The sequence below is a fragment of the Trachurus trachurus genome, assembly GCF_905171665.1.
Source record: "Trachurus trachurus genome assembly, chromosome: 24".
In the NCBI taxonomy this organism is placed as follows: Eukaryota; Metazoa; Chordata; class Actinopteri; order Carangiformes; family Carangidae; genus Trachurus; species Trachurus trachurus.
Window position 1 is genome coordinate 24,714,304 of NC_139910.1, and position 11,315 is coordinate 24,725,618.

At 41.7% G+C, this 11,315-nt stretch overlaps 1 protein-coding gene across 1 annotated transcript; it reads right to left on the reverse strand.

Annotated features, from left to right (window-relative positions):
• Nucleotides 1-944: 944 nt before the first annotated feature.
• Nucleotides 945-11,099, reverse strand: snw1 (SNW domain containing 1). Its single transcript, XM_084000494.1, has 14 exons — nt 11,053-11,099; nt 10,412-10,565; nt 9,958-10,119; nt 9,605-9,700; nt 9,245-9,351; nt 8,941-9,045; nt 6,523-6,592; nt 6,348-6,413; nt 6,037-6,153; nt 5,768-5,909; nt 4,766-4,868; nt 3,950-4,067; nt 3,081-3,241; nt 945-1,802 (listed from the first exon to the last, which is right to left on the reverse strand). Exons 1-14 carry the CDS (start codon nt 11,064-11,066, stop codon nt 1,607-1,609), a joined length of 1,611 nt encoding a protein of 536 aa, XP_083856620.1. The 5' UTR covers nt 11,067-11,099; the 3' UTR covers nt 945-1,606.
• Nucleotides 11,100-11,315: the final 216 nt, after the last annotated feature.

An 11,315-nucleotide genomic window follows, 5' to 3' on the forward strand; every position in this document is an offset into this window, starting at 1 on the left:
GCTAATGTTAATGCTAATGGTGGCAACAACAAAACTTTAAAATAGCAATAGAGAAACAAAGCTATGCAACAGACCAGCAGGGTTTTTATGATAGCATTGTCAAAGTGAAGTGAGGTCATTATAATTTGATCTCCTCTATTCATATAAAATGTTTAGTTGGATATAAACATTGCCACAGTTGTAGGCTCATGCAGAAAACTTTGCAGGTACAGTGATCCCTGTGAATATCCCAATACAATACACCTCTTTTGGTTTGAACTCTGATTTCAAGCTCCTCGTTGTGTTTTTTCACAGTTCTGAGGCTATAACTTTTCTTATGGCTGAAAAGGACCAGCAATAAAACATGGCATGTACATCCAGAACATTGCACCAGTACAGGAAGCCATAACTACAAACACTGCACATTGAAAAAACATAAATCATGTGCATATAACAACTGTCTGAGCCCTATTCAGCCATGAGTGAAAGATGGCACAGTGCAGAGATTTGTGGGTCTGCTGGGCTGTGTAATGCCACGTTGATTATTTTCCAAAGGCTGGGAAAATAAAACTGTCAGACTGCATAAATCATAATTAATTGTAATTAATGGAACCAGTTTTGCTCTAATCATCGCATAAATCGTGCAGCCCATTTCTGGAAGGAAAAAAAAACGTCACCGCTCAAACTTAGTAATTGATGGCTTCTCTGAATACATCTGGGGCTTTCAATCATATGTGTTAATGGGATGCATTACTCTGGAAGAGATTAAAATAGGGAAACTCTACTACGAGCAAACTATAACAATTACACAACCAATCAACTTCCCACTATGTTGTGAAAGTTGGAATTAAGCAGCTCTAAATTTGACAGAGAAAAGTAAACGGAAAAAACACTGCATCTTACTTCTAAATATGTAGCGCCAGCAACACCGTTTACTTCATAGTAAATACAAAGACACATACCAGTTACACACTATATGAAATTTATTCCATTGGTAGTAATATACAAGAATTATAAAGCTTGTTTGCTTTATCTTACAGGTCAAGTTTATATCACTGTACATATTCTGCCGTCAAACCTGGGCTCAAACTGTGTTCACAAATACACCAGGGGCTTAAATAAAAACACAGCTGACAAAACTCAATGGGGGAAATGTGGGGGACAAATGACACGAAAGAAAATATGAACATTTCCTGCTGAGTTTCTGTTGTGTCTGTATACATGTATATATATATATAAAAAAAACTAAAAATCTACACACTCCCTTGGCCCAGCAATCACCATCCACACCTAAAATGACATTTCAGATGCAGAAGCAGATCCCACACATGGCTATTGATTTAGCTCCACTTGCCTTTTATTTAACATATTAATTCATGTTATAATTAGCAAGAATGCTCAATATGTTCTTAACAGAGCTGGGTAAACAACAACTGAGGGGAAAACGAAAGACAAAAAAGCATCTTTCACTATCTTTCTCATTGAAAGAAAACAAAAAATGGACATAATTCCTGATAGAGACTTGAGTATATTAAAACCCCTCTCGAATGCAGAGAGAGCATTGACTATTTCCTCATCCTCTATCATGCCATCGACTGTCCTGAGTGGACGCTGTGCCCGTGTGCTCTCACTCCTTCCTGCGTTTCTTGTCGTGGTAGTCGTCCTTTGAGCGGCTGCTGGTGGAGGGCCTCTTGGAGCCGCCGTGCTGCTTGGCCTCCTCCAAGAACTTGTCCAGACCGAAGGGATCCTCCTCAAACTGGACAGGTCCATCCCGCCTCTGGCCGTGGTCGGCACCTGAGAACTCTTTCCCTGGAGCAAACCTGCTGTTGGACAGAAAGAAAAAAAGTATGAACATGCTGCAAATGTTTCCTCTCATAAAATCATTACTGCGCTTGTTGTGGATTTGTTGCATTTGTTTTTGCCATCTTCAAAGCAGCAAGGAGGGAGGACGACTGAAACTACATACTAATTGCTAGCTGGTCGCTGCTGCTTCAGTGGATGTATAAACACAGACTGAAATCAAAATATCAGGGTTTTCCATGGGACATATGTTTTTATGTTGTAGGAAATACGCCTAAGTCCAAGATTTTGTCATTGATGTTTTTGCACAACGGTGTGGCACCCTGCAGCCGGCCAAACATTCCTCGAGGACAATGACAAGCTGGTGACTAAACATATGGGACAGGCTATGCTCGACTAGTAGAGTGTGGCACTGCTGCCCCAAGGACAAGGTCTCCTGCTGGGACATCATGTGCGCGCTCGTCCCGTGCCTCAAAATAAAGCTTGAATGACCTCGAAATGTTTCAGGCTTTTTATCGTTATTTTCGAAAAAATCATATTTCATAAAGTCGTAAGCTCGACAGTCCTGCTCACAGCCGGACATGTACAAAATAACCGTTTTCGAAACACGGGGGCTGTGATCCATTATGAGTTATGAACAATTTCAGGAAATACTTACTCCATAATAATACTCTAGAAAAAAAATCAACTCCCCTCAGTTTTTGAAATGAACTTTTCCCCCTGAGAGAAGAGCCACGTTGTTAAGCTAATGTCCTGTGATTATCACCATTAAAAACATAGCCAGCTAAGCTAACACGTTGATTAATGCCATTAAGTTTAAGTGGTTTCTGAACAATGTTTTCCCTCATTAATATTTATATCAATGCAACAAGGTGCTTCAACTCTATTATGTAGGGACAGCTTTTTCTGGCATCTTTATTATACATCATTACACTTAACTGATTAAATTAGTATGTTGTCTATACTTATGAATTAATAAACAGGGTTTATTTTGCGCTAGCACTAGATGCTGAAGCACACTTCTTAAGGTTCACATCATGTTTAACACATGGATGTGTAAGTAAGCAGCTCAATGCTCATTTATTTGATATTCAGATATCCCAGAGTTATCATGTTTGTGATTTAGAGGTATCTATGGCACACGTGATTTTATCTTTACCAAACAAAAATGATAAATGAGCCTCCTCCTTTCTGTTTTGTGTTGCTTCCTTGTCTGTCTCCCTACCGACCGAGAAATTGCGATTTTTTTTTCCAATGGTACACATGTAATGGTAATAGGATATATAGCAAAATCAAAGTACTTGTTGTGCATGAGTGAATCCAGGTCGTCTGAGTAGGCGTCCTTGTCTATGGTCTTGCTGGGTCTGTAGATGTTTGAAGCCATGTCTCTGCCGCTGCGGAACGGCTGGTCGTACACGTTGTATGTCTCATCTTCACCACCAGCGAAACCGCTGTCCATACCCTGGAAAGACAGAGAAATGAGGAGAATGGGAGAACAAATTATACAAGAGCACAACAGTGGAAGTACTTTCCCTTAGTGTCCAAGAAAAAAAGCTGACGGGTGGATTATGAGGCGTCCAAACTAGGGAACCATTTTTTTTTTAAAGTTTCCTTGTGCTGTGGAGCTGGGAATTGAGCCTTGTACACATTTGTATTTTTACCCCAATCAACACAGATCATCTGAGCTGATGTAAGGGACCGTGTCCACCAAACACACTTATTGCGCTCACAGTACTTTCTATACAGAAAAAAAACGCTCTCAGCGGTGACCGTTTGTCGCCATGCTCAGAGCACTGAGAGTTGAAATCTTTTCAACTTTTAGAACAGCGCAGCACTCGTCAATGTCACTTTGTCACACTGACCAATCAAAATCAAGATGGTGTGGGATATACTGTATGTATACCGACAACACAACCGGAGACACAGCTCGGTTTTTATATTGCACCCACACTCGTTTTGAAGGTAGGCCGATCTCAGGGTCCATGTTGAAAGCTGCGGCTAATGCTAATATACTATATATTACGCTTCGTTGTAGTGTTTACATAAGGCAAGAACACAGAAGTGTCCGAGGACTCGTTATGTAACCTAGCAACAGAAGCATTCTGACGAGAGAGAGAGAGCTCTACAAGTAAGCAAGAGCATTGTCAGTGGTGTAGGTGTGTGTTCTCACCTTGCTCTGATTAAAGAGTCTCTGGTCGTACTGGGCCTCACTGGAGGATCGAGGGTTGGGCATGCCCAGAGCGATGAGCTCGCTGATGTCCCTCTCCTGGTCTCTCTGCAGCTTGGACCTGGAATAAAGGAAAGTCTGAGTTTAAGCAACGATTCATTGAACAATTAACAGGAAAATCAATTAGATGAAAATGGAAAAATGAACTGTTATGAACTTTTTTTTACAAACTTGTTCTATTATATATGTGTTTTTCAAAGTGTCAGGAAAAATAACAATACTAGTCTAAAAGTTCTGAGTATGCCTGCAGGTTGTTGCTGAAGTTTTTATTCAGTTCTTGGTGACTTTTACATCTCAACTGTCCCTCAGCAAACAGCCTCAACATCTCAAAGTTAAGTGAAGGGTAATTCTACAATAACAAGGTTTCTGCCTTCTGACAGCTGGAACTGTGATTGTAATGAGCTCTCCTCTGAATTTCACTTCCTCCTCTCCTCCAGGGAACCACGACTCCATCTATCGCCAAGCCGAGACGGTGTGCACACAGACTTGACACGCCAACACACACACACACACACACACACACACACACTGATCACGCAGCTCACATGCACATGTCTTTGGATCATTGGAGACAAGGACTGCTGCCTGAGTACTCTGCTGGAACCTGCAGCATTTGTTCAGTATTACTGCTGGCCCCATGAATGATTCAGCAGTGAGGAGTACATCTGTACCTGCGTGCATGTGTGTGTGTGTGTGTGTGTGTGTAAAGGAGGGGTGGGTGAGTTCACATGCGGTATGTTTAAAGTGCGTGTCCAGCACCTCTTATCAGGAGCAGCCCTGGAAATGTTCCTGTCGTGCTGTCTCTCTTTCCTTCTGTCATGGCGGATCTCGTCACGCTCCCTGGCCTCGCCGTCCTCGCCACCTGCCGCGTGAAGCACAAAAAGGAAATTTTTTTAAAAAAGAAAAGAAAGAAAACCACACGAGGACCGGAGTGGGAGATAGATGATGTAAAATGGTGCAGTGGAAGTGCAGAGGTGACAGGAAACACGGGATGTAAAGGGAGAAAGTCAGGGAGAGAAATGAGAAAACGGGGTGAGAGGAAGTGGAGGCTGGTTGTAGATAAAGTTACAATAGATGGTGTAGAAATGGAAGATAGTGAGGAGGCGGTGGATACACAGCAGGAGGGAGAGAATAAAGTAAACTCTCAAGACAAAACAATGGCAATGTGATAGAAAATGTTAGAATCTCACACAAAAATGTCTGTTCAGGTTTTGTTTGTTTGTTTTGAGTCAATGTGATGTTACCACAGTAAAATACTGGACCCTCCAACAGCTTGTAGGAAAACAGGACATGCAACACTGAGTTTTCTCCTCCTAAAATATGTGTGAATTATCAGTGGGGAAGCGGAGACATCATTTCACAGCTTACTGGTGCTGTCAACACTAACAGGGTGAAAAATGTTGTCATCACTTATGCCACTCATGTTCCAGATTTGGAACTGGCAACAGACTCTCTTGCTTGCTCAGAGGACCACACACCCACAGATGCCAGACAACCTGACAACATAGTCATATATGATGGAAAACTTCTGACAAACTAACTTTTTTTTCCTTTAAAGGGGAACTATGTAAGTCCGGTGGCTTTTCTTCTGTTTTGTTTATGCTCCTCTCACCCATGTGCATTTGTTTAAAACAAAGCAGGCGAAAAATCAATAAATGGAGCGGTGGATAACGTTGCGGCGTGTACGTTTGTGCAGTTTTAATCGTCATAAGCAAAAGATAGAGAAATCCTGCTTAGTTCCTCTTTAACCTCAGGACTCACCTTTGTCCCCATGACTCTTGATCCCTGCTCTGCGGTCTCGAGCCATCTGGGCCAGCTCCCTCAGTTTCTCCTCCTTCTTCTCTTTTTCCTTCTGCGCCATCTTCTTCTCTACCTGAGCTCTCATCTCCACAGCCTCTCTGGCCTAAAAACACAACAAGCATTTCAATGTGTTATCTACATATTGGTAAAAGCGGTGATTTTTTTTCTTTTAGGATAACACTGAAATTATAAACTGCTGTTCAAGATCAGTCACACTGATGGTGTGGTACCTTTCTATCAGCGATGTACAGCGCCTCGGCCAGCTTGGCAAAGTTTTCATTGATGTGAACTGTTTGCAGCCCCCTGCCATCGGCAGCCAGACGCTTGTCAAGAGGAATGGTGTAGCCCTGAACAAAATCAAACACACACACAACAGAAAAGCATTAGTAGAGAAGTGAAAGACTAGCACAACTGAAATGACAATGACAAAAAATGACACATCCAAAACAAAAAGAATGGATGTGTCCATATGAACCACTCACAAAAACCACTTTGACATTTAGAGATTGAAAGTGTTCCAGATCTTTCTGTGTCATGTTACCTTTGCGTTTTTCCAGTTGGAGATACATGGAGGAATCTTCCACTCCTGCTGCTCCTTGACTGTCATCTACAAAATAAAGGATGTGACAAACATGTCTTTTAGACAGTGCAAGCAACTTCAATTTTAAAGTATCAATATAGCATGAGAAACAGAACTGTGTGTTACGTAAGTGTACCTTTCTGCTTGGAGAATGCATGACGGGGGCAGGGGGAGAGGGGGGGCCGCGAGGAATCTTCTTGTTGATCCTAAAACACACAATAATACATCCAGTTGCATACAAAACGTGTTTTCTTTTTACAGAACAGTCTTTGTACAGCAGTTAACTTCAGACATTAAGATATATCCAACTAAATGTGTGGAATTCTGAAACAGAGATTTCTTTTGGCCATCACTTGATGCTTAGGCCCCGTCCAGACGAATACGCGGCTTCGGCTTCACCGAATCTTTTTCTTAATCGTTTTGAAAAAAATCTCCGTAAACACGGCATCGTTTTCAGAAATATCTGCGTCCACACGATCACCTGAAAACGACCCAAAACGCTGTAGTACCTACATACTGCAGGCGTGTGTGTGGAGTGTGTGTGGCGCTGCAAGCGCTGCTTGCCACACATAAACACTTAAAGGTGTACAGAAAAGAAAATTGAATTTGAGCCCACTTTGGGTGATAAAATTAATGTGATAACTCATCTTTCAGACGTTGTAGGCCAAACTTTGTGCAAAATTCTATTTTTGAGTAAATCCGGGATGAAAGTGTGTATTTTTTTTTTCGCATTGGATAATGCAGGCGCACGGATTATACGTCAGCCTGTACACGATTCACCAGCCACTGATATTGGATCCGTAATCCGTCATTCAACGTCTGAGACACGCACACACACACGGAGCTCGGGCTCGCCCCAAGCTTTGAATATCCCGCCCGCTCGATAACGACCAATCAAATTCGTTTTCCTCACTCGGGTAAACTCGTGTTGCAGCTCGTGACAACTCGGCGCGACAAACAGGACAAACGGCCATTTCTGTACACCTTTAAAACAGCTGAAGACGGGAAGTCCCCGCTGTAATTCAATAGAAGAAGTCCCCCGCTGTATTCAAACTCAAACATGGGATTAAATGTTGACAGGGAGTCATGTCAGAGTAAATATTACGTGATGATTAAACAGACGTGATTCAGCCGCAGCGTCTGAGCGACGCGACGTTAGTCGGCCGTTGTTGTTGTTACGTGCATAGACTGTCACTGTGCAGCTGCTGCTGCAGCGGTGTGTGTGTGTGTGTGTGTGTGTGTGTGTGTGTGTGTGTGTGTGTGTGTGTCTCAGGTTACAGGTAGAGCGGCGGGGGGCATGACATCATCGTTTATGAAAAAGTCCGTATTGGCCGTCCAGACGAAAACGCTGGGGCGGCGTTTTCAAATTTTCCCACTCTGGGACCCGTTTTCAAAAAATACCGTTTTCACTGTTTTGGCTGTTGTTGTTGTTGTGGTTTTTGCGTCTAAAGATGAATTAGTAGCTTATTTCTGTTGTACCATATGAAACAGCATACAGGTTTTTTTTATTTTTTTTTTTTTTATCATTGTTTATTTTGTTGTTGTTTTTTCTTGGGTTTGTTTGTTTTTAGCTTTGTTTGTTTGTGTGTGTAATTTGTAATTTTATTTATTAAAAAAAAAGAAAAAAAAAAAAATACCGTTTTCACCCCCTGAAAACGCCGGATTCGTGTGGACGCGAGGCCAATCCGATAAAGTATTTATCCGGATTCGAAAAAAACGGATTCGTCTGGACGGGGCCTTAGTTCAGATGGGCAAGTTACAACAAAGCATTATCACAAATGGACACTATTCACATGGCAAAAAATACAATGGTGTTATCTGCTCAACATAGTGAAATTTAGATTAATTCTACTAATCTATCAGACTGGTCTTTGAACATGATGACATGAGCAGAGATAGGTCCTATCCACACGAAAATGTTTTATTGATAAACGTAGATTTTTCCATCCGGTTTGGGGGGGTCCGTACACACGCAAACATATTGAAAACGGCTTAAAACTGAGATTTTTTAAAACTCCGGCCACAGTGAATATTTTTGACACATTGACATGTGGACAAGATGAAACGGATATTTACACATTTGTCACGTTGCGCACCGCAGCTATTTGTTACGTTATTATAGTAACCTAATTTACTAAGACACACACTGCTACAGAAGCTACAGTCTATGGACGTAACAACAACAACACCAACAGCTCAGACACTGCGGCTGAATCGCGTCTGTTTAATCATCACCGATTGTCATATTTACTCTGAGATGACTCAAATACAGCGGGGGATTTCTTCTTTTATTGAATTTCAGATGGGGGACTTTCCGTCTTCTACTCTGTTTTAAGTGTTTAAGTGAGGCAGCGATACAGCACCACACGCTCTACACGTGCCTGGAGGATGTACTACAGCGTTTTGGGTCGTTTTCTGTGGATCTGTGTGGACGCATATATTTCTTGAAATGATGCCGTGTTTACGGAGATTTTTTTCAAAACAAACAAGAAAAAGATTGTTTTTGGGGAAGCTGTGTTTTCGTGTGGATAGGGCCATAGAGATGTTTACTTACTTGAAACGTGGGGGTTCCATGGGGTCTTTCTGCATCTCCACCATACGGATGACCCTCTGTTTGGCCCCTGAGTTAAAAGCTACTCCCTGCTGGGATGGGGTGTATCTTAAAGAGAGAGAAAGAAAAAAGTGTCACCACATATAAACCTTTACATCATCAACATTAACAAATGAAGGTGATTTAGACAATTATCTAAATTTATAAATGACGGTCAATATGTAAACTCATAGACTTGCAACATTCCTGCTCCATTACACTTTCTGCTCTAAAATTGTGCTCAAATTGTTGTTATTCTCACACATACCTGATGTACTGTGCAGGAGCCTGTTTGTCCGCAGCTCTTACAGGCATAGCAGCAGCAATCTTCTGAGACACCTGCTTGTCCAAAGCAGCCCGCGTCTTCTCTGTAAGCTACAACAGACACACAACAAGGTAACAGTGTTTAATGTAAAATAATAGTCCAATACATTTTTAAGTTAAGTTTTCAGAAATTACTCATATATCTACAGATTAGAGTCATGGTCAAGACAACTTTGCAGAGGATAAGAACATCGCAGAGTAAATGATCTTGAGAGAAATCTACATCTACCTTGGACTTACAGCATCAGCACAGAAAAGCACAGTTTTTCCCACACAATACAACATACAATTTAAAATGTCTTACGTCTTTTACAGACTCCTCGTCTGGCTTCTGTAGTTCCGGTGTATCTTGATTTAGAACTTCCTTTGGAAGAAGGTCTGTGTACTTGCTGAAGACCACCTGCAACAATGGAACATAAGAAATGCTTAGAACTGCATGCCCAATAACAGGCTTTTTCTGTGATTAAATAAAAACATAATATAATATAATATAATATACATAATACCAACCATGGCAACATATAACAGTGTAGATTATGTTACTGTGAATGTAGAATGTGAAACAAGCTGTGTTTTGTCAGAACAAGAAGATGGAAGATGTTACATGGTACTTTGCAAGTGTGTGTTGATTGGGCAGATCAGTCAGTCATTGTATACCTTATCTTTGCCCTGTCCTTGTCTGGCGATGGCATCGTATTTGATTTTTCCCTCTGCATCCACCTGCACTGCCAATGCATTGGACGTCTTCTTCTTCCTGCCCATCTCCAGAGGAAACTGGGCCACGTGGATCTCTGGGAAAGCTCCTCCATCTCCAAAGTCCTGCAGAAACACAGAGTATGCAGCCAACATGAAAAGATGTACTTGGTGTTGACAAATCTAGTTATCGTTTGGCAATGACTCCTCTAGCCACCCATAGAACATCACAAACAAAATTTCCCCTAAATATCACCAACAAGTTACAAACATAGTCTCATACCCTCTCTCTTTGTTTTATACTGTTATATATTTAACTATTTGCATATGTTTCTACTTTTTTCACTTTGTATGCTACAATGCTACTGTAACAATCAAACTTCCCATGTGTTGATCAATAAACAGTCTTGTGTCTTACCGCAAGTGAGCGCGGCACCCAGCCTTTTCTGTGTCCGTATGGAGGGGGCTCTCTGTGAGACGCGACCAGAGCGGTGGAGTAAGTCTTCTGGGCCCGGAGCCTCTCCTCTGCCTCCAGCTGGTCCTGAGACAGCTGGGTCGGCGCCGGTAAGAAGCTGCAAACAGAGTAAAGAAGTGAATAAGCGGCATTGTTACGTGTAGTTAGCGCTGCTGCTACAGGGGCCTAGCTAGCGTTAGCCGTGAGTGACGTCCACAGAGAGGAGCTTTGAGGATTACTCTGAGATGTTGAGACCCGTGGCTTCACAGTAATAACACTCTGAAGAGTCCATACGAAGCTCGGGAAAGGCATCGCGATTATAAAGTTGATAAAGTGGTGTTATGGGAACGGCTGTTCGTTGCTAAGCTAACTAGCTAAAGTTAATCGTTCATCTTACGACACACACTTCCAGCTAGCGAGCTAACTAGCATTAGCCGATGCCATGAGCTTTATTCAGAACAGACAAACAAACGACGGAGAATAAATATTAAACGTCGGAGATTAATATGAAACCTGAACTGAACGACACAAACCTCCCAACGAAAGCAACATACGATCACAATTTTATGAATTAAAAACTCAAAAAGCCTTGTCGCCGGACTCACCTCGTTAGAGACATTTTCCCCTTTCTTCCTTAGCGAAAAACTGCGCATGCGCAATGCATGGGACTGAATAGAACGGAACAGAATAGAAAGGAATAGAATGTGCTTTAATGTTTTTGTTGTAGGCTACATTATTGTGCTGTTTACGATAGGCTATGTGTTACTCTTTTTTGTTATTTTCTTTAATCAAACAATTGGCAGTGTAACACCACACTGAGAATAGTATAGAAAAGAATGTGCTTTTAATGTTTTTGTTTTCTAAATGT